The sequence below is a fragment of the Macaca nemestrina genome, chromosome 19 (assembly GCF_043159975.1).
Source record: "Macaca nemestrina isolate mMacNem1 chromosome 19, mMacNem.hap1, whole genome shotgun sequence".
NCBI classification, from domain to species: Eukaryota; Metazoa; Chordata; class Mammalia; order Primates; family Cercopithecidae; genus Macaca; species Macaca nemestrina.
Window position 1 is genome coordinate 10,636,684 of NC_092143.1, and position 24,917 is coordinate 10,661,600.

At 34.1% G+C, this 24,917-nt stretch overlaps 1 protein-coding gene across 2 annotated transcripts in view; it reads right to left on the minus strand.

Moving 5' to 3' along the window:
* Window positions 1–24,917, minus strand: part of LOC105476952 (docking protein 6) — a 445,591-nt gene that overhangs the window by 233,476 nt on the left and 187,198 nt on the right. For both annotated transcript variants that reach the window (XM_011733258.3, XM_011733257.3), the window contains exon 3: window positions 16,036–16,150. In XM_011733258.3, the coding sequence (XP_011731560.1) occupies window positions 16,036–16,150 (115 nt within the window). The remainder of the gene's footprint in view (window positions 1–16,035; window positions 16,151–24,917) is intronic.

The following is a 24,917-nucleotide window of genomic DNA, read 5'->3' on the forward strand; positions in this document are numbered from 1 at the left end:
ATAATCTGGGATGAGTACCTGAACTCTATACAACCTTTATATGAGGGACACTTCCTCTATTCTTAAGCAGAAAGTGAGCCCTCCTAATCCTAAATAATCTACATGCTTCAAAAGGATTTCCAAATAAGGAAATAGAAATGCTTTTTAAAAAAAATCAAGAAAAAATATTTTTTGGTGAAATAACATACACATATGTGTGTGTGTGTGTGTGTGTGTGTATATATTCTTTACTATAATGTTAATGAATAGTAATTGGACTTTACAGTAGGCTCCATTCACCTATGTCTAAGTACAGATTATTCAGTGTCTACAGCTGTAACATAGATGCAAAACAAATTAATTTCTATTTACAGGTTCTATGCCACATATTGAAACCAATACAGGTTTTGTGATTGCATCTATTTGCTAACAGGGTAGATCTTAAGTGTTCTTACACACACACACACAAAAAAAAAAAAAAAAAGAAAAAGAAAAAAGAAAGTGATAATTACGTGAAGTGACAGATATTTTAATTAGCTTTATTGTGACCATTTTATGAAGTATGCATATATTGAAACCTCAAGTTGTATACCTTAAACAGAATTTTTACTTGCTAATTACCCCTCAGTAAACCTGAAAAATGGTAATGGGAAGAAAGGTTTAACTGTATGCCTACTCTCTGCCATTTGAATTCAAGGTTGATTTTTTTGAATTCAAGGACAATTTTTAACAGTATCTTTTTTTTTTCTTTTAAATTATACTTTAAGTTCTAGGGTACATGTGCATAATGTGCAGGTTTGTTACATATGTATACATGTACCATGTTGGTGTGCTGCACCCATTAACTCATCATTTACATTAGGTATATCTCCTAATGCTATCCCTCCCCTCTCCCCTCCCCCCACAATAGGACCCAATGTGTGATGTTCCCCTTCCTGTGTCCAAGTGATCTCATTGTTCAGTTCCCACCTATGAGTGAGAACATGAGGTGTTTGGGTTTTTGTTCTTGTGATAGTTTGCTGAGAATGATGGTTTTCAGCTGCATCCATGTCCTTACAAAGGACTTGAACTCATCCTTTTTTATGGCTGCATAGTATTCCATGGTGTATATGTGCCACATTTTCTTAATCCAGTCTGTCACTGATGGACATTTGGGTTGGTTCCAAGTCTTTGCTATTGTGAATAGTGCCACAATAAACATATGTGTGCATGTGTCTTTATAGCAGCATGATTTATAATCCTTTGGGTATATACCCTGTAATGGGATGGCTGGGTCAAATGGTATTTCTAGTTCTAGATCCTTGAGGAACTGCCACGCTGTTTTCCACAATGGTTGAACTAGTTTACAATCCCACCAACAGTGTAAAAGTGTTCCTATTTCTCCACATCCTCTCCAGCACCTGTTGTTTCCTGACTTTTTAATGATTGCCATTCTAACTGGTGTGAGATGGTATCTCATTGTGGTTTTGATTTGCATTTCTCTGATGGCCAGTGATTATGAGCATTTTTTCATGTGTCTGTTGGTTGTATGAATGTCTTCTTTTGAGAAGTGTCTGTTCATATCCTTTGCCCACTTTTTGATGGGGTTGTTTGTTTTTTTCTTGTAAATTTGATTGAGTTCTTTGTAGGTTCTGGATATTAGCCCTTTGTCAGATGAGTAGATTGCAAAAATTTTCCCCCATTCTGTAGGTTTCCTGTTCACTCTGATGGTAGTTTCTTTTGCTGTGCAGAAGCTCTTTAGTTTAACTAGATCCCATTTGTCCATTTTGGCTTTTGTTGCTGTTGCTTTTGGTGTTTTAGACATGAAGTCCTTGCCCATGCCTATGTCCTGAATGGTATTACCTAGGTTTTCTTCTAGGGTTTGTATGGTTTTAGGTCTAACATTTAAGTCTCTAATCCATCTTGAATTAATTTTTGTATAAGGAGTAAGGAAGGTATCCAGTTTCAGCTTTCTACTTATGGCTAGCCAATTTTCCCAGCACCATTTATTAAATAGGGAAAAACAGCATCTTTTCTAGATGACTTGTGGTAGGAAAGATTATGCCAAGTCTGAGAAGAAGAAAATGACAGGCTCATCTGGAAAAAAATTCTTAGAAAAATTAGTGATAATATTGTAAGATACAAATATATTGCCTAACACAAATCACTATACTTTAGTAAATAATGTTCTCTTTGAAATAAAGATACAGAATTTGAGAAATAAAATTTGAATAAACTGAAATGTGATAAACTGATAACCAGGTATTTCAGGTACGAGGTAATACTCAGAAAACCTCAAAATATTAATTATAAATACATAAATATATTGAGATTTGGGATTTACACAAATTCATTTTTACAATTTTTCATGTGGAATAATTTATTCAATTGACACATATTCCATTACATATTTTGGAGGGAAAAACCTATAAAAATGTCCTCATTATATTATGGAATACATTCAATGTTTCATATAACTATTTAGGAAATTAAACAGGTAATTCAGACTTAAAAATTTACTTGTCCTAAATTATTTGAAGGTAAGATTTTAGGTTTCGTATGCTGACACAGTTATACTCTTTTTTTCCTCTTTTGTTTTTTTAATGAAGGTAAGCAGAATCTATTAACCAAACTTTGGGTTTCTCTATGTCATCTCCTTTTTCATTTACTAGCCATTGCCTTGAGACTGGGACATACACAATAAAAGAAAGAAGGGCTCTCTTTTTAATGAATAGGCAAAATGTTGAATTTCTCATTGTTTACAGAAATGTTTTACTTGAAGAGTTACTGCCACAGGCCTTGTGTGCCATAACCAGTGTTACACATGCACACACACACACACACATGCAGCACGCTGGTCGTTCACTCTCACATCACAAGCACAAAGCACATAGTCTTTAAAATTTGTTTTGAAAAAAGCAATAGGCAAGGCACTGCAGCTCCCGCCTGTAATGCCAGCACTTAGGCGGAGACGGGTGGATGGCTTGAGCCCAGGAGTTCGAGACCAGCCTGAGCAACATAACAAAACCCCATCTCTACAAGAAATACAAAAAATTAGCCGGGCATGGTGGCACACAGCTGGAGTCCCAGCTACAGGTGGGAGGATTTACTGAGCCAGGGAGGTGGAGGCTGCAGTGAGCCGTGATCATGCCACTGCACTTCAGCCTGGGCAACAGAGCACGACCCTGTCTCAAAAGAAAAGAAAAGCAAAAAAGAAAAAAATAATTATCCAAGAAATATAAATATATCATTAAGATAAAACAAATATAAATTTTACTAATTCAGGTATTAATTAATAATTCCACACACTTATTAGCATGTGGTAGTAGGAATACATGAGTAAGCAAGCCAATATGTGCATATCCTCACTGAGTTAAAATCTGGCAGAGCAGAGAGACCTTGAATAGAGAGTGTGAAGCCCAGCTTTAGGGTGCTGTGGGAGTGGGGAGCAAAGGCACTAAGCAGCGTGAGGGGGCACAAAGCAGGAGACCCTTACGCTGAAAATGGAAGGAGACGTAGGAGTCGGTTGGGTGAGGTGTTGGTGCCGGGCGGGGGTAGGCAGGGCAGCCATTCATGCAAGGCCTCTATGTTAGAAAAGAGCAAGACATACATCTGCACCCTCACACACATGCACCCTTGCACACATACACCCTTGGACACACGCACCCTCGCACACGAATCTCTTCGTGCTCATAAACATGCACAAGCCACACAGGCACAGGTTGAGTATTATTTTTGGTTTTGTAGTTGGTTTCTTTTTACCATATTATATGAAATAGCAATAGCCAGTTTTCTTGAAAACCTAAGGAAAACAAATTTTTCTGCAATTGTCTTCACATCCTGTTTTTTTTTTAACTTAAATATACATTATAGACAACCTTAAGATCATAGACATATACCTAATTTACTTTTTGTTGGAAATTTTACTGAGATGATTATGGACTTACATGTAGTTGTGAGAAATGATACAGAGACATCCTGTGCACGTTTTGTCCAGTTTCCCCCAATGGTAACATTTTGCAAAAGACCAGTATAATATGACAACCAGGGTGTTGACATTGATAGTCCACTGATCTTATTCTGGTTTCCCAGTTTTGCTTCTCTCTGTGTGTGTGTGTGTGTGTGTGTGTGTGTCTGTGTGTGTAAGTTTTATACAATTTATCACTTGTGGAGGCTTGTGTATGCACCACCACAATCAATGTTGCACAGTTCCAATACAAGCTCTGTTACTTTTTAGTGACCATACAGCCCTCCTGTCCCCACACTTTCAGCCCCATTCCTAACTTTTGGCAACTACTAATCTGTCCTCCATTTCTAAAATTTGTCATTGAAAAGAGACGTAAACAGAATCGTGTGTGTGTGTGTGTGTGTGTGTGTGTGTGTGTGTGTGTGTATACTTGTTTCTTTTTCCTTTTTCCTGGGATAAATGCCCAAGAGTGTAATTTCCAGGGTGTACGTTAATTTCATGTTTAATTTTATGAGAAGCTGCCGAACAATTTTTCAAACTGATGGTACCGTTTTACATTTCCCAACACCAACATATGAGAGATCTAGTTTTTCTGCATCCTCACAAGCACTTGGTGGTGTCGCTAATTTTTAAAAAATGTTAGTCATGCTGATAGGTACATCACTATGTGCCTCATTGCAGTTTTAATTTGCATTTCCTGATGATTAACTTAAAAATACTGAACACATTCATGCACAAATTCACATATGCACAATTTCATGTGAATGCAACAAATTGTATACTTGATGTTTTCTTTTGTTCATTTTATCTTTTTTTGTATTTTTCATTTTTATGGGTACATAATAGTTGTACTACCTTTCCTTTTTTGGTTGCCCTTTTTGTCCCTCTTCCTTTTCCATTCACCTCACTATTATCCTCCCTTACCTCAGGCAGCAGTTGTTAAAACTGTCTTTTTCTCTTTGTTTCCCTTAAATATGTGATTACAGGTGCTCCTAAATATTCATAGGGGATTGGTTTAAGGACTCTCTTCCCTAACCCTCAAATACCAAAATCAACGAATGCTCAAATCTCTTACGTAAAATGCTGCAGTGTTTGCATATAACCTCCCCAATACTTTAAAGTACATTCTGATTACTTATAGTATGTAATACAATTTAAATGCTGTGTTAATCATTGTTATACTGTATATCCTAATTTGTATTTTTTAAATTGATATATCGTTATTTTTCTTTCGAAATATTTTCAATTCACCATTGGTTGACTCCACAGAGGCAGTATCCACAGATGGGGGGGCGGACTGTGTTCGTTGTGTACTTCTTGGTTGGTTGCTTGGCATGAAGAACTAAGTTTGACTGAAATCTTTTCAAAGGATTTAATTAGAATTCTTTCTAGTGATTGCAAAATATTTCATGGAATAAGGACACACCATAAATGCTCAACTGTTTTATTGATAGGCATACATTGCCAATTTTTTTTGCCATTATACATAATTAATGTTCTTGAACCTATATCCTCATGTATTAGTGTATATGCTTATATGAGATATATTCCCAAAGAGGTTCATAGAATCAAGGGTATGCATGTTTATTTAATAGCAATTGCCAATTTTCTTGAAAACCTAGGGACAACAATTCATATTCCTATTAGCCGTTATGAGAATATACTTTTTACCTACATTTTCTTGGGAAATAAATGTGAGAACTCATTTTTCCCCTTTCTTAAATTTTTATTTTATTGTGATAAGAACACTTAACATGAGCTCTATCCTCTTAACAAATTTTTAAAAAGACAATACGTTATTAATGAGTAGAGGTGCAATGTTGCAGAGCAGATCTCTAGAGCTTATTTACCTCACTTAACTGAAACTTTATGCCCATTGGTTAGCCCCTACCTTCTGGTAACTGTTATTTCATTCTTCAGGTTTACAAATTTGGCTATTTTTGATAGTTGACATAAGTGAAATCAGGCAGTATTTGTTTTTTTTGTGACTGGCTTATTTCACTTAGCGTAATGCTCTCAAGATTCATCCATGTTGTTGCATATTGCAGAATTTCCTTCTTTTTAAAGATTGAATACCACTCTATTGTATGTATAGTCCACATTTTCTTAATCCACTCATCAACTGATCAACATTCAGATTGTTTCCATGTCTTGGCTATTGTGAAAGTGCTACAATAAACACAGGAGTGTTAACATCTCTTCAAGATCCAGGTTTTAATTCTTTTGATAAATACTCAGAAATGAGATTGCCAGATCATATGGTAATTCTCCTTTTTAATGTTTTCAGGAACTTCCATACTGTTTTCTATAAGAGCTGCATCAATTTGCATTTCCATTGCTAATACACTAGGGTTCCAATTTCTCCGCATTTTTGCCGACACTTGTTGTCTTTTTATCTTTTATTTATTTTTTGTAATAGCCATCCTGGAAGGTTTGATTTACATTTTCATAATACTCATTATGATTTTGCTCTACATTTTTTTAATTTGTTATGTTCAGAGCACCTTTCATACACCTGTTGACCATCTGTATGTCTTCTTTGGAAAGATGTTTATTCTGTTTTTGAATTGGATAATTTATTTATTTGCTATTGAGATGTACACATGCCTAATATATTCTGGAAACTAACTGCTAATCAGGTAGTTTGCAAGTATTTCTCCATTCTGTAGATTGCCTTTTCATTCTGTTGATATCTTTCTTCACTATTTAGAAGGTTTTTAGTTTGATACAATTTCCAGTCATCTATTTTTGCTTTTGTTATCTGAGCTTTCTGTGTTATAGCCATGAAATCATTTTGCTAGACCAAGGAGATAAAATTTTCCCCTATGTTTTCTTCTAGGAGTTTTACAATAGCACCATAAAGAATAAAATACTTAAGAAATAAAGTTAAGCAGAAGTTTTTTTTCTTTTTCTTTTTCTTTTTTTTTTTTTTTTTTGAGATAGTCTTGCTCTGTTGCCCAGGCTAGAGTGCAGTAGTGCCATCTCAGCTCACTGCAATCTCCACCTCCCAGGTTCAAGCAATTCACCTGCCTCAGCCTCCTGAGTAGCTGGAATTATAAGCGCCTGCCACTGTGCCCAGCTAATTTTTGTATTTTTAGTAGAGACGGGGTTTCACCATGTTGGCCAGACTGGTCTCGAATTCCTGACCTCGGGATCCACCTGCCTCAGCCTCCCAAATTTGTATGCTTTAAAATACAAACATTTATGAAAGAAATTCAAAAAGATACAAACAAATGGAAAAACATCTATGCTCATGGATTTGAATAATTAATATTGGTAAAATGTCATCATACCCAAAACAATCCACAGATTCAATGCAAACCATATCAAAATTTCAATGACTTGTTTTTGTTTTTTTTTTTTTACAAAAATAAAACATTCTATAATTCATATGGAACCACAAAAGACTGTGAATATCCAAATCAATCTCGAGAAACAGGAATAAAGCTGGAGGGATCACATTTCCTGATTTCAAATATATTACAAGGTTACCATAATCAAAACAGTGTAATACTGGTATGAAGGCAGACATATAGACCGATGGCCCAGAATAGAGAGCCCAGAAATGAATCCACACATATATAGTCAACAGGGGTGCCAAGAACACATAGTGGGCAAAGGATAAGCTATTCAACAAATAGTGTTGGAAAACTGGAAATCCACATAGAAAAAATGAAATTGGACCCTTATCTTATACTATATCCAAACATCAAATCAAAATAGATTAAAGGCTTAGTTATAAGATTTTAAATAAATTTATAACTTGAACTGAGGGTTCCTTTTAATCTTGGGTTTATTCTCATTATTATTTTGATTTTTTATATCTCTAACTATTTTACAATTTAAGTCGTCTTAAAAACAATTTTGCCATCTGTGTTTATAAAAATGTGAATTGCCTAGTCATAATCTTTGCATAACTGTAATTGTTAACATTTCCTCCTTGCCACTTTATAAGTTTTTTTTTTCACATTGTAGTTTTTAACATTTTATCTGTTACCTGCATTTCCAAAATTATTCTAAAACTCTAATTTGTGTAGTGACTCTGCTTGTGAATCCTTTGCTGTAGGAGAGCTGTTTGATTTTCTAGGCTCAGATACATCAGTCGTCGTGTTTTATAGTTTTGGAGCTTCTGTCTTTATAAAGAAGGTCTCTACAATCCCTAGATTAAGCATACAGTTTTCCAAATTTTCTTTGAAATGTTTTTAGACTTTAACATATTGTCTTTGGTTATTCATAGACATTATTCCATATAAATTTTAAATAATTTTCCCTACTCTAAAAGTAAAATTTTGTTGACATCCAAGTAAGAACTATATTAAAATGCACTATTAACATGGGAGAAGTTTTTATTTTAATATTGTGTTTTGGGAGAAGTTTGTATTTTAATATTATGTTTTTATATCCAAGGAAACGATCTACTTTATGTTTATAAATAAGGCTTGTTATTTTCCTTTATATAGTAATTAAATCCCTCCTGAATATTTACCTTTTTCCTGCTATTGTATATTTCTGTCGCTTTTTGTTAATTTTTAAATTTAAAGTTAAAAATATATTAAAACAGAATAGTATCAGATGTTACTATGCTGGCCTCATAAAATAAATTAGATCATCTTCCTTTTTTATGAGTTTTAATGTTTCAAAGGCAACAAAGTTAGATCAAGTGTGGCTACCAGGTAACTGCTCACTCTCCCTGGAGGTAAGGCGGTTGGCTTCTTTGCTGCTTGTTGCAATACCTGCTGGTTGTTTAAAAAGTGCCTAGTTTCTGGTTCTAGGTTCTGCAACTCTGACCCCCACTGCATGTGCAGGCATCCATCTGGGCTAATCACATTGCTTCTTTGGGACTTGGGGAAAGAATAATTCTTTTCGCTGACCGGAATCTTTTGTTATGTGCTGTGATTCATGAAAGAGCAACATATAAAACCATCCGTGGTTAAATTTACTCTTAAGTATTTTATTTTTTAAACACAATTTAGATAGATAGGCTTATTTTTTAGAATTTCCTTTTTGAAGGAGGCTGAGGCAGAGAATTGCTTGAACCTGGGAGGTGGAGGTTGCAGTGGGCCAATATTGTGCGACTGCACTCCAGCAGCCTGGGCAACAGAGAGAGACTCCGTTTCAAAAAAGAAAAAGAAAAGAAAAAAATCTTTTTGAATCGTTTGTTGTTAGTGTACATAAGTGCTACTGACTTTTGTATGTTGATCTTGTATCCTGCATCTTCACTGAATTCGTTTATTTGCTCTAACAGTTTTTAAATGGAGCCTTTAGGGTTTCTACATATAGGATTGTGTCATCTGCAAACAGGGGTAATTCTAATTTGGACGTCTTTTGTTTCTTTTTCTTGTCTAATTTCTCTGCGTAGGACTTACAGTGCTATGTTCAATAGAAGTGGCAAGGGTGAGCATCCTTTCCTTGTACCAGATCTTTGAGAAAAAGCTTTCAGTTTTTCTTCATGGATTATGATGTTAGTTGTGGGCTTTTCACAAGTGGCCATTATTCTGTTGAAGTTTGTTCCTTTTATATGTATTTTATTGAGAGTTGTCTTTCCATATAATTTTAGAACTCCTTGGGAATTTTATTTATTTATTTATTTATTTATTTATTTATTTATTTATTGAGATGGAGTTTTGCTCTTCTTGCCCAGGCTGGAGTACAGTGGCGTGATCAGCTCACTGCAACCTCTGCCTCCTGGGTTCAAGCAATTATCCTGCCTCAGCCTCCCAAGTAGCTGGGACTACAGGTGTGTGCCACCATGCCCGGCTAATTTTTTTTGTATTTTAGTAGAGACAGGGTTTCACTGTGTTGCCCGGGATGGTCTTGAACTCCTGACCTCAGGTAATTTGCCGGCCTCGGCCTCCCAAAATGCTGGGATTACAGGTGGTGAGCCACTGCACCCGGTCGGGATTTTTAAAATATAGACAATTATGTCACCTTCAAAAAAGGGGCAGTTATATTCATTGCTTTGCAATCTGTATGTCTTTTATTTTTCTTTCTTGCCTTACTGTGATAGCAGAGCTTCCAGAACTGTCTTGCACAGCACGGAGGAGAGCAGGAAAGCTTTCTGTCTTCCCAGTCTATGGAGAAAGCATCGGTTTTTATCTTAAGTGTGACGTAGCCGTAGGTTTCTGCAGATGTTCTTTATCAAGTTGAGGAAGTTCCCATCTATTCTTCATCTTCTCATAGTTTTTATCATGCATATCTTTGAGTATTGTCAAATACTTTCTGTGACAAATAATATGATATACTTTTTATTCTTTAGATTATTAGTGGGATTATTTTCAGAATACTGAAAATTATACTACCTTTTATTGTTGTTACATTTCGTTTTGCAAGTCATCCACCAGAGAAAAAAGTGATGTTTTAACTTTTATCCCAGACTTAGTAATAATTTGTGCTTAAGGACAGACCTCAAGGAAAAGACAGCATATGACTGTCACCCATGTTAAGTGAATATACGTTTGGTAATTAGCATCAGGACTCAGGTGAAAACTTGTGCAAGTGACCTAGTTGTTAAGAGCATGTGCTGAGGTTCAGAGTACCTCTGTTTCTTCTTTGGTTAAAGGGACAGGACAGTTTGCATGAGGCTGCAGGGAGGACTTTTTGCATTAATACATTTCCTACTCTTATTGCAGAACTATAGAAAGGTTTCAGTAAAACTACTGTTACTTTTTATCATTTTGTATGTTTAAGCTTTTAAAAATGACAAATACTTCCTGAACGCTGCAAAATGATTTGATCTCAGCTGATTCTGAAACACACACACACACATACACACACACACACACACAAACACACACACACACACACAAACACACACACACACAAAGAGATCTATCCCAACAGGGGGTCTCATAAAACTACAAGGAGTTTTTGAAATTTTCTATCCTGAGGCCATGGTGCAGACACTCTCTCTGACAAGGAGAAGTGACACTCTTACTAAACTAGAAAGTGGGTTTCTTCAGACTTCACCACTGCACAATGTACCCACATAACAAAACTGCACTTGTAGCCTCAAATTTATACAAATAAAATGAAAGTGGATTTCTTGTTATCACTTGGCAATTCCTTTGAGTATTTAATAATCTATACAATTATCTATTTGATACAGCATTTTCTTGGAGAATAAAATTTTATTAACAGATATAAACTACTGCAGCTTAACATTTATCTAAAAATAATTTTCATTACAAAGTAATAAACTTTCTTGTTTATGATTTTCATGTTCTTTTTTATCCCGATCAGCATGTGTCATGAAGTTGAGACAATTAAAACAAATCTTGCCATTATTTCTCAAACACTTCAACTACTACTTTCAAGCAGACTTAGATCTATACATAAAATGTAGTTTTAAAAAAGAAATAATACTTTCAAGTTGGTGATATTTAAAGTAGTTGAAAACCATTTGTTAGAAATTCAAATAAAAGCATTCTTCTATATTAACATTTGTATCTAACTTCAGCCACGTTGTCAGGAAATTCTTCTCTGGGAAGTTAAGACCATTTTATCCTAATGAAGAGCCCTACATTTCCCAAAAATCTTACACGAACCATAAAACCAACATTAAGAACCCTTCACATTTCAGACTTCCGCGTGTGAAATTCAGACATGAGAAGAAAGTCTTTGTTAGCAAGAGGATTCTGCCTGTTCAAACATTTTCATAAAACATAATAGAACCTTGTCTTTTGTGGTTATACTAATCCTAGTTCCTTAATTAGTATGCCAGATAAGCCATTTCTCCCCACTGGTAATTGATAATGGGAAAGTTCAAAGTTAGAAATACAGAAAGTATCTGTTTATATTAAAAATAATTGCAGTGTTCAGTTTAAATTATGGATTCGAATTCTCACTGTGATTTTTTGAGACCACTACTTGTCATTTTCCATTAAGAATGCTATTAATGACCCTAATTTGATGCTTATATTTTGAAATTATCCTAGTTAAAATAAAATTATGATCCTATTTCTTTATAAATGTTTTTCACTGAGAATAAATTGTATAATAACTTAATATTCAAAATAGTTTCCCTAAAGTTATGCTTCACAAATACTCGCATTTTAATTTCAACTTTTTGACTCAACAAGAACGGAGTACAGCTTTCTACAGATGTCTACATTTTAGGGTATCTAGATATCTATGGAAGAGACTAATATGGTAGCAGTAGCTGTGATGAGCAGATTCTGGTATAGGTTTTACATCATGTATAGACTGGTAACACATTTCCACAGGGCACTCTAAGGCAGGATGGCAGAATAAGGGTTAGGGCCTCAGGGATAGGTTTTTGCCATCTTGTAACCTTTCCATTTGTCCTACAGATGTGTGGTAAGCTCACACAGTAGCATTTCAGAGAAAACCAAGTAGGGCCTTGATAATTATTTCAAATTTAGCAATAAAACAGTATTCTAAAATGACTCTGAAGGGGGAGTGCTCAGTTCACTAAAAGAACATGTGGTAGGCTCAGCCTTCTGCTGAATCACCTATATTGAAAGATGGGACCCTCACAATACAACTTTAAGTCTGGTTCTTCATTATTGTTCATGACACTAGGTCAACATCTAACATTTCCTCTCAAGCCACTGAACAGTGGCAATGATTTTAGTATTGTCATTTCCGTTAAGAAATAATGAATATCACTTCATCATTCTGAAAGCATTCTATAATAGGATGGTGTAAGAATTTAGTTCTTCAAACAGCAGTTATTATAAGATATAATTTTTCATTACTAATTTTTAATATATCCTTGATAATGCACTAGATTTCTATTATACTTGAATCTACTCTAGTTCATTGATATATTTTTATTCACTTCCACATTATTTTTAAACAAAAAACATCTCATTTTGGTACAGTTTTAGATTTAAAGAATATTGCAAAAGTAATACTGAGTTCCTATATAGCCTATATCTTCTCCTATTAGTAACATCTTACATTAGTATGGTACATCTGTTAAAATTCATGAATTAGTATTGATAAATTTTTACTAACTAATCACCACAATTTATTAAATTTTCCTTAGTTTTTACTTAGTGTCCTCTTTTGGTTTCAAGATCTCATCAAGATACCATATTACATGTATTCATCATGCCTTCTTAGCTCCCTCTTGGTTGGGACAGTTTTCCAGGCTTTCCTTGTTTGTAATGACCTTGAAAGTTTTGATCCATCCTGGGCAGGTATTTGTGGAATACAAATACAAATACCCGTTCCTTCATCGGGATGTGTCTGATGTTATTCTCATGGGTTTATAGGTTGTTAGGATGAAGACCACAGAGGTAAAGCGTTATTTTTGATCACATCATATCAAGGGTAGATTCTATCAACATGATTTATCATTGTTGATCTTCACTTTGGTCACCTGGCTGAGGCAGTGTCTGTCAGTTTTCTCCACCATAAAGTTGTTTTCTCCCGTCCCTTTCTATCCTATTCTCCTAGAGACGAAGTCACTATGAACAGCCCCCGCTTAAGGCACAGGGAGTCATGCTCCACCCTCCTGTGGATACAGCATCTACATAAATTATTTGTAATTTTCTGCATGGGATATTTTTCTGTACTCTCCTATGTATTTATTCATCAGTCATTGCTAAAGCATGGACTCATAAATGTTCATTTATAATTTGGGTTATAATCCTTTGCTACTTTATCACTCAAATTGTTCCATCTTTGGCCATTGGGATCTCCTGTGTCCCTCAGACATACAGCAGCATTTTTGCGGTGCTTCCTTCCTTTCTGGCACTACAAGATGCTACAAGATGCTCTGGGTTCATCTTGTGTATTTCATGCCCCAGTTCTAGAACCTACCATTTCTCCAAGAAACACTGGTTCCTGTTACTAAAAACCAAGAAAGATCTGGATGCTAGATGTACTTGGGAGTTTTATTTTAAAATTCTAAATCTTTATGGCCTTTAAATAAAAGTTTAAATGCTTTTGTTACGGCACCCCAGTGGGGAGAATGTTTTGTTTGCACAGAGGCTTGTGTAATGATGAGGGGCTCTGACTGTAGCACCTGGTCAGGAGTAGGGCACTGCTCTGTTACCACACTTACTGTCTGGAACACCCTGGTCCTCTGTTGTGCATAGACCAACAAAGCTCAACAAATCATACTTCAAAATTTCCAGATAGTATATAAACACAAGTACTGCTGAATTTCAATTATGTTTATATGAGTTTCTGAATGAATAATATCAATATGTTATATAGACTGACATTTATAAACTAAGAACTTGAGATGATGGGACACAGAACTCAAATGTACTGTTCAAATAATACACCTTTTCTATTAAAATAATATACCTTTTCTATTAAAATAATATACCTTTTCTATTAAAATGCTCTTCAGTATCAGGATGTAAAGCAAAGCTTTGCTTTCAATTGGGCCATTGGTATATATTCTGTGATCTATGAGGGCAAGGACATTCAGATGACACCAGGATAAATGAGGTAGAAAAGTGTCATGGAGAAGCAAAGCTATTTAGACAAAATTTTAGGAATATATATTTACTCTAACTTCCAAGAATATAGAAATTTGAAAAGGTATAATCTTGTATGCTTTATAATATTCTCAAGCCTAGTTTATTTTAAAACCAATAGAAAGTTAAATGAAGAGTAGATTATAATGATGTAAATCAGAAAAGCCATCTGTATAAATACATAAAATTGCATTAAATGATTTTCTGCTGTAATATGGGATTCAAGATTATCATCAGTTGGAAAGGAACAATATATTGAATGATTAAGTTATTAACTGAACATGAATTTTAGGTCAATATCTTTCCAAACACAACATAAATAAGATTTTCACATAAAGAAATATAACCAAATATCATTCTTTAACAAATTAATAGGCTCCAGTATTTCCTATACATTCACAATATTGCTCACTACATTTTGAAAATGTAAAGTAATTGGGAAAATTAGAAACTTAAATATTAAACGTTACCTTTTAGTTATTTTAAATACCAGTTTTAATATGAGAGATTAAGAGCCCAGAGGAAAATAAAGTGGTTTACCAGTTTTAAGATAGTGGACAGGAAGGCAGAAAAATCATTGGATGATATTATATTATACCAGCAAGGCTGGGACAGGGTGTATTACAAAATGGGAATTTATATCAATTAACAGGCTTCTGTGCAACTCCAAAATGTCGATTTTAAATGATGAAATGAGGTCAGATTGCAAGTGAAGAGAAATATGTCAGGACAGATGGATAAAGGCATGCAAGAAAAGAGGAACACTGAGATAAATTCCAGTGCAGTTTAGCCATACTAAGATAAGGTCGGTGAGAGGTGTGAGCAATTTCAGTTAGGCAAAGGGACATTATCGGTTTTAGAATAATATAACCTGGTATTAACGACATCCATAAACAAAGTATACAAAACTAGAAGGACCATTTTACTTTTTAAAAATACTGAATAAAATTTCTCCTGAAGACCTAATCATTAGTTTAAGTTCACATCTTGCAAACCCTTGGTACTTTCTGCTAACATCCATTATAAAACAAATGCACCAGTGCATTGAGCAAAATCTTTAAAAAGTGATAAGCCAACTAATATATTACACACCACAGGGATTCCGATATGAAAAATACTGCAAGTTCAAACTATAAACTGCCTTGTGTCTCAATAATGTCAGAGTGCTTTATGAACTGAGATGCTAAAATTCAATCTGAAATGTATTTACTCGCAGTACTGACAATCCATGAAAGCAACAAATAGCTCAAAGTTCTGTTTTGTGCTGTCTCAGGACTGGGGCTTTGCTCTGCCATGCTTTTGCACAGCACCCTGATTCCTGCCCTACCAAATGCCTAGAGACACACTGGGCAAGAACCAGAATATTGGTCATACACCCGAATAATACCTGCCAGGTATTGTTTACTTAATTCTCAAAACTTGAATGGAAACCCCAACAGGCAGACCACCTGGGAGCCAAATCCAGACACAGACATGTAACAGGCACCAAAACATCAGTGGAAATCAACACGTTGAGCTTCTGAATGAAGTCTTCTACAGCACATTCTCATTACAGGAGGCCATCCTGTTCAACAGTGTTTCTTAATCCGCCTGGACCATTGTCTCATAAGCAGCTCAATTTCCTTAAGGGGTAGATGGCCAATAATAGCTTACCTGACTCACAGGCAAATGTCTTCGACGTTTCATCGTGAAAGATAATTGCCACCGCATGCTTCTTTGTCTCTCGGGGCAGTCTGGTTATATTTTTGATATTGTGCAGTTCAGTTACCTTGAAAGAAAAAATATTTTTAACTTAGTATATAGTATGTATGCTCTATGTTGGAGTGCTGAAACAAAATAAGTTATCACAGTCTTACATGGATTTCCATTGAATATTTGTAATCATTTTAAATTGACTTTAGCCAAAAACAGTAAAGAACAAAACAAAATGTCTTCTATTATGCCCTTAACTTTGGTCACAGACTATATTATTTGCTGCATTTTGAAATGATCTACATATTATGTAGAAGGGTTCTATGGACTTTGCGCTTTTATTAAAAGTATATACCTGGCAAATAATAGCAGTTGTGGTATACAGACGATTCTCATGAAATATCTGTGGAATATTGGTTGTATTTAATATCTCCCCTCTCTTAATTCTCACCCATCATGCAAATTTCCTGTAGGCCTATGGTCCTGAGGTAACTGACACGTGTCTGTCAACAAAGTGACTGGAGAGCAAGTCCATTGCTCCAAAAGTTACATTTTAGAGCAACAGACTTGTTCTCCAGAAAAATGCTCATAGTGTTCACAGACCCATATACCACTTCTCCCACCAAAGCCCATCCAAGATTGATGCACCCAGGTTAACAACTCTCTATTTATTGGGCAATTAATAAATATCTACTAGCTTTATGTATTTTGGATGTTGACTACTTATTGGTACAAGTTCTGCTACAACTTGCGCATCTTTACTTTTCTCCACAGTCAACAGAAACAAATGTATATTTCCTCAACAACTCTGCAAACACAACGTTGCAATAATATTCAATGAGTTAATTTTTAAAAATCTACTTTTCAAGGGGCTGAATTTTTTCTTCTCATTTATAAGATTTCTTATTTCTAGATCCATACTGTTAACAGAAAGAAGACAGGATTAACTAGCATAGTAAACAGCAAATTAATATCCTCTTTTATGACAACCTATGATATTATATCTATCATTATATGATATAATGAATTCATTACCTTTTGACTATGCTTTAATTTCTCTTCTCCAAATGTAGAATTTTCACGGGATATAACTAGCTTTTTCAAGGCTATTTTGCTGATTAATGTTTTTATAAACACAATAATTAAACACATGCATATTTTTATACACATTTGCATATTATAGTTATATAAAATACATAATACAAATATAATTAATATTCCTTAGGATCTATTTTTCTAAGAAAATATTTTATTATCTCTAACATTAAATGTGGTTAGTACTTAGCAAGCATTTATACCTCTATTTAACATGACAATATGTAAACTAGACTAAGATCCCCAATAAAAACACACGAAAAAACTAAAAATCACAGGCAAGGAATCTATAATGTGGATGGAAATGAGCAAGTGGATAATGGAGACTGCAGAGAGTGGCTGAAAGTTACTTGTCAAGGAAAATCACCCAAGTCATCAGGTATTTTTTAAAGTTACAGTTGATCGTCTTTATTTGTGGTTTCTATAGTTGTGAATTCACCTACTGCAAAAATGTATTTACAACCCCAAAATAAATATGCATGGCACATCTGTGGTCATTTGTAGACATGTGCATGTGCAGAGAGGTGAAAACTTTGTCTCCAGATGTGCACGCTTCCAGCTCAGGCTGAGCAGGTGATGCTGTGTCTTAATGTGTTCGTGGTCATACTGTAGACACATGTTTTCATGCTCTGCTTAGAGCCATGGCTTTTGCATTTTTGTGATTTTTCTTGTTGACTTCACTTTTAAAAATGGCTCCCCAAGTGCGATGCCAACTGTCTAGTGTTCCTAAGTTAAAGAGGACTGTGATAGCCCTTATGGAGAAAATACATGTGTTAGATAAGATTTATTCAGCATGAGTTACAGTGCTGTTTGCCCTAAGTTCATTATTAGTAATCAGATATCTTTAAAGAGCAACAATAAAACAAGGTAATATAATGATCAGTTAACAAAAGTGTTGTGATTAGAGGTCATTAATTCATTCATGGTTTGCAACTCAATGTTTGCAGAGGTTTTATAGTCCATAACTACAATGAATTATGAAAATCAACTATATGCCTTAGAGATTGTTTTAGGGTTTACCATAAATATTTTAACATATCAGAATTAGCTTTAGATTGATATTAATTTTGTGCCAGTGAAATATAGAAATCTCATATCTACATAGCTTTTTCCCTTATTGCGATATTATTTTTATACACATTACATCTATTAATATAAATGTTACAAACTCAACATTACATTATATTTATAATTTTAGTTTATATAATTTTTATCTTTTAAAGAAGCTGAGAGAAGAAAGGAGACCAAAGTGTATATATATTACTTTTTTACATTAACATTTTCTTTATCATTTCTGGATCTTTTCTTTTGTTTCTATTGACTTGAATTACTATCTGAAGTCATTTCCATAGTCCAATACAGCTTTGTTCCCACACCTTCTTTGCATTGCTATTGGTAAATATATTAGAACTCTATATGTTATAGGCCTAAAAGTACATTATATACATATTGTTTTATGTAATTGCCTTTTAAGTCAGTTCGGAGGGAAAAAATATGCATTTATATTGTCTTTTATAATTACCTTACTGATACTGTTTTTTGATATGGTTGGGCTGGGATCACTTAGTATTTCTTGTAAGGCACGTCTGTGAGTTATAGTCTGTCTCCCGATACCTTTATTTCATCTTATTTTTTGAAGAATACAAGATTCTTTGTGGATGTGTTTTGTTTTTTTCTTTTTTCCCTTTAAGCACTTTGAATATACTTTCCACTGTCTTCCAGTCTACAATGTTTTTAGTGAGAAGTCAGATGTTAATCTTATCGGGGTTCCTTTGTAAGTGAAGAGTAGTTTTTCTTTTGCTGCTTTTAAGATACTCCATTAGTCTTTATCTTTCAGTATTTTTACTATGACATGCCTGATCGTATATCAATTTGCATTTATCCAACCTTGAGTTAACTGAGCTTCTGGATGTGGAATGACAGTGGTTTAATCAGGACTCCCTTTCACTCTTTCTTTCCATGACCACACCCAATTATTTAGCTCCACTACTTGCAGGCCGATGTCTTTATTTATTAAAAAAATATCCTGTGGGCAAATATCACTTCACATATTGGGCCAATCCAATTTGGGATCTTTTAAAGTAATAGTTCCTGAGGTCATTGTTTGACATTGGTGCTAAATCCAGATGGGCTCCTCCCAGCTGTCTATGTTCCAGGTCCTGTCCAGCAAACTTGCTGACCTACAGTTTAGCTTGTATCTCTCCTATACCTATCATTTTCTCCCAGTTGCTTTTTATCACAACCTCTATGCTTTTGTATAGTGTCCTTATGCTTAAACTTTTCCACACCCTGTTGAAAATGAAGTCAGGTGTTTTTGGAAAGAGACTGAGAACTCTGTCTTATGGTCAGCTTTATTCATCTAGGGCAAAAATCGCTAAGCCTTGTGTCTTAGTTAGGGTTCTCTGGAGAAACAATCAGTAGTAGGGGTCTTCAAAAGGTTCACAGAAAATGCATATTATGAAAAAATATGCATGGATTAAAAATTTTTTACACCAAAATAAATTAATAATCTCATAACTCATAAATTTACATAAACTCATCAACTCTTGTTATAACATATCTAAATAGACTCTAGTTTGAGGCACTAAGAAGGCTAAGACATCAGTTTGAAAAGGACTCCTATTAGAGCAACATGAATTCTGCTAAAATTGAAGCAAAGACAAACATCAAACTTAGGGTAAAGCTTGAGTGGAAGAATGATGAAATTCTTGATGCTTCACAAAAAGTTTATGGGAAACAATGTCCAAAGAAATCAGCAGCTTACAAATAAATAAGTCAACTGAAGAAGAGACAAGATGATGTTGAAGATGAAGCCCTCAGTAGCAGATCATCCACATCAATTTTTGAGGGAAAAAAATCATCTTGTTCTGGCCTTAATTAAGAAAGACCAACAATTAATGGCAGAACAATAGCCAAAACCACAGACATCTCAACTGGTTCAGCTTATACAAGTCTGACAGAAAAATTAAAGTTGAACAAATTTTCCACTCAATGGATGCCAAAACTGTTGTGCTTAGATTAGCTGCACAATTGTTTTTCAAATTCTGTGAGAAATGACATTGGTAATTTGATAGGGATTGCATTGAACCTGTAGATTGCTCTGGGTAGTATGATCATTTTAACAATTAAGTTTTCCAATCCGTTAACATGGTGTGGCTTTGCATTTGTTCAATTCTTTCATCAGTGTTTTGCTGTTTTCCTTGTAGAGGTCTTTCACCTCCTTGGTTAAATTTGTTCCTAGATATTTTATTTTATTTTTTGAGATATTGTAAATGAGATCACCTTCTTGATCTCTTTTTTAATGGTTCATTATTGGTGTGTAGAAATGCCACTTCTTTTTGTATGTTGATTTTGTATCCTGCAACTTTACTGAATTTATCAAATCTAAATCCACTTTGGTAGAGTCTTTAGGTTTTTCTTTTTCTTTTCTTTTCTTTTTTTTTTTTTTTAACATGTAAGAGACACAGTATCACTATATTACCCAGGTTGTTCTTGAACTCCTGGCATCAAGTGATCCTCCTGCCTCAACCTCCCACCTGCTAGGATTGCAGGTGTGATCCACTGTGTGAGGCCAAAATATACATTTTTCAGAATATAAGATCATCTCATCTGCAAAGAGGGACAATTTGACTTCTTTTCCAATCTGGATGCCTTTTATTTCTTTTCTTTTCTTTTCTTTTCCTTTTTTTTTCCTGTTTGCTCTGGCTAGGACTTCTACTGCTATGTAGAATAGGAGGGGTGAAAGTAGGTTTTCTTTTGTTTTGTATCAGTTATGAGAGGAAAGGCTTTAGGTTAGAAATTAATATATCTGTTATTTATATTTGTTTTCTCCCTACTTGTAATTATCTCATTTAAAATTATCTTAAAAAATTAAAATGTGTAATATGGGTGATTTTAAGTAAAATAAACTTAGAGGTTTGCTTATATATATATAAATACATATATTTGTATATGCAGGTATCTGTGTGTGTGTGTGTGTGTATATGTGCATGTGTGTATGTGTGTACATGTATGTGTATACAATTTGCTATCTGTCCATCTATCTGAAAATATTCATTTTCCCTTTCAGAAAAAATAAAAATAAAAACCAATGTCTTACAGCTTCTGAGAATTAATACCCTGGAGAAAAATGAGATTTTTAAGAAGAGTGATTCACATATTGTATTTTAAGCACATCAAAGCGTGTTCTGAAATAAAGCTTAACTTTTTAATGTTTAATTAATGGAATCAAGTGACATTTAAAACAAATTTCATTAAAACAAAATAAATTGAAGTTATGTTTGAAAAGATATACTGTTTTCAAATGCTACTAATTTTACCTGAACAAAGGATCTTCATGAAAATTATGTGTTGCTTAATAATTTACATCAAAAGGTAAACGCAAGAATGATATACTGTTAAACTACATTACATATAATAGCTGTATCATATTATGAAAACAATTATAAATCTGTTTGAGAATCTTTTCCAAAGGTTTTTACTTGCAAACATAAAAGAATATTAGAACAGATACTGTGATTTCTATTTTTTGTCCTCTTATAATAAAAATTGACAAAATAAGCTAATGGGTAGCCTAGCAAAATGCAGCAAACCCCAGGGATTTTCTAACTTCAGTGCCTTAGGCAATCTGACGGATGATGTAGTTCAAACAAAGTGTTTCCTCTTCTGTTAAATGCAGACAGCTTCTTCAAGCCCACATTGTTACAGTAGTTTTTAGAATAATGCAAGGGTTTTCATTGTTGATCAACAGTGTGATGTTATCCACTTCAGTGTGTACCCTAAGAAATTAAACAGATACCAGAAAAGAAAAATACTAATGAACAGTATCAAATTCTACTTTTCTTTCCTTTTTTTTTTTCCTCTTAAGAGACAGGGCCTTGTTCTGTGGCCCAGGCTGGCGTGAAGTGGTGAGATCATAGCTCACTGCAGCCTCAAACTCCTGGGTTCAAGCAATCCTCTTGCTTCAGCCTTCCAAGTAGCTGGGACTACAGGTGTGTGCCACTATGCCCAACTAATTTTTTTAATTTAATTTTTTTGTAGAAATGGGGTCTCTCTATGTTACACAGTCTGGCCTTAAACTCTCGGCCTCAAGCTATCTTCCAGCCTTGGTCTCCAAGAGTGCTGGGATTGCAGGCATGAAATCCATCATGCCACTGTGCCTAACCAAATTCTACTTTTAAAAAAATTTTAAACCATGAAAATGTAGGACAAGTTCTAGTATATTTGAATATCCTATCTTCATTTCTTTTTTTTACTGTCAATACTATATGGATTGACTACCATGGAAAACTCTGTATTTACTTACATAAAGAAAGCTTTTAAAATAATTTATAAAATGTTCTAAAATTATGTTTTCATTAGTCAAAACCTGTCAACGTAACATAAAAAATTATCAAAATTTATTAAAATTGTGAAATCCTTGAGCTTTTCAATAATATCAGTAAATTATTGCATCATTAAAAAATTAATATGTACTTTTAAATTGATTTTTCACATGGCTGTAAAAGCATGAAGTACTGATTAAAGTTTAATGAAAGCATTAAACTTAAGTATTTTAAATATGAAGTTGACTGAATTGAACTGAAGGAAAAATTACTTGAAAACAATTCAGGTTGTTCATGTCCAAATCAATAAATTCCATGATGAAAAATTTAAAATATTAAGGTCTGATAAATGAGAAGACTAATGCCTAAGTATAAACTTACCTAAATGACAACACTGCTAATAGCTGTTATTTAATTGTCATTTTAAAGAGAAATCCCTAAGCAATTCATGGTGCTAGTAGAGACAAAGATGAAACACATGACCTTGTTTTTGTAGGATTCATAACTTATTTGGAGTGGGAAAATAAAAAATAACTCTAGTAAACCCTATGAAAGAAGGAAAAATCAGAATTAAGGGAACAGAGAGGAAGAAAGATCTTTATCTGACTTTGTGGGTTCTGCCACTTCTTTGTAGACATGACACTTTGATTTTAAAGGGTAAGTTTAAAAAAAGAAAAAAAAAACAAAAGCCACCAACTCCCAAACCTTACTCTTACCCAACTTTATTCATGTGGGTTATATCCGTTAATGATTCCCATAAGAGATATTAGAACTTATACATTCTTAAATATTTTTTATTATGTGTTTTAAAAAAACAAATTAATACCAACACAAATAGCATTTTAAAATGAAAATAATTCCCAAATAGTATGAAGAGTGGCAATGTTTTTGCATTTTTCCAAAACTCATACATCTGGCTTAATACAACACAGCCTAATACTCACATCTGCTTCTGAATTTAATGTTTAATATGTTCTTTTGATTAATAATATGAAGAAAATAAGGCCTTGTACAGACATGAACTTGTCAACTAACCTATAGTCTCCTTCGATTCTTTCTCCAAGCTCAGCAAATGTTTTATTGAAGGTTATTGAGACAGGGAGTCTAATACCAGGTCACATGCTTTTCCTACTCTTAAAATTCATAGGTCTAGTTTCAACTTTTAATGAGTCTTTTATTCATCGTGGTTTTGTATCATCTTGGACTGATCATTGGGAAAATATTGATTTACTCAGTTATGCAAACTTTCTAAATATTGACATTATTTTATTATACATATTTTTAAAAAAATATTTAATACCAACCTTAGTCTCTTCAGAAAAGTCGTTTTGAGAAGTTGTCAAGTTCAAAAATGCAGATACAAGATTTCCAAATTTTAACTTTCACTTGCAAGCTTAAATTTTCAGTAAGTACTCAGTTGTTTTCCTTGATGAGACTCCCTTAGTTCATTTTTGAGAACATATGTGACAAATACCAAAATCTGAACGACCACAGTTTGTCTGTCAGTCATTCTTCCATTAAAATAGCTTCTTTTTTTTTCTTTAACTATTAGGCTTGTGACTTCAACCATCGCACATGTGGTCTCCTCAAGACAGCCATCACACATCAGTATACAGCAGAAGTGACCTATGAGTTCTATTTATTTTGTCAAGTAGAATATTAAAAAGACACACTTGGAAGTGTAGACTTAAAATAAGTATTTTTAACTACTTCATCAAGGACATTCTTAAGTAAAATGAAATAAAATAGGCATGTTTATTTGTGTGTTTACTTATTTAGGTAACTGCATGATTGTAAAACATGTAACTGCTACTATTGTTTGGAGCCACTGCCTTGATGAATACTATAGTTTTAATTAATATTGCAAATGCACCAAAACAGAGTGGAAATGAAAACAAGTAGGAAAGACAGGTAACATAGAAGGATTATGATGAAAGGGTGTTGTTTCACAGACCACTCTGAGATCCACTATTCCATGTATAACCTCCTCCTGGACCCACAACATCTGTTCTGTCATGAAGTTTTGTCAATTCTACTTGAACATTCTCCTACCTATTCCTTCCTCTTTACATTAACGACTCATTTAAACCCTCACTCTTTCTCTTCTGAAATAGTTTCATTATTTTCCCATCAGCCTACATGCTCCTCACCTTTCATTATCTTGATCACACTGTTTTCAGACTAATATTTCTTAACCATACATTTAATCTTGCCCCTCAAGGACTTAAGCCTATTTAGTAACATCTTAAAAATGAAATTTTCACTCTTTAGCAAGAACTGGGAGGCTTTCCATGATTTAGTTGCTACCTGCACATCTAATCTCATCATCTTTTTCCAGCTCTCAACACAAGCTAAGTTCCAGCCATATACAACATCTTTCAATTGTCCTGAATAAAAAACATGCTATTTAAAGGTTATGAAACT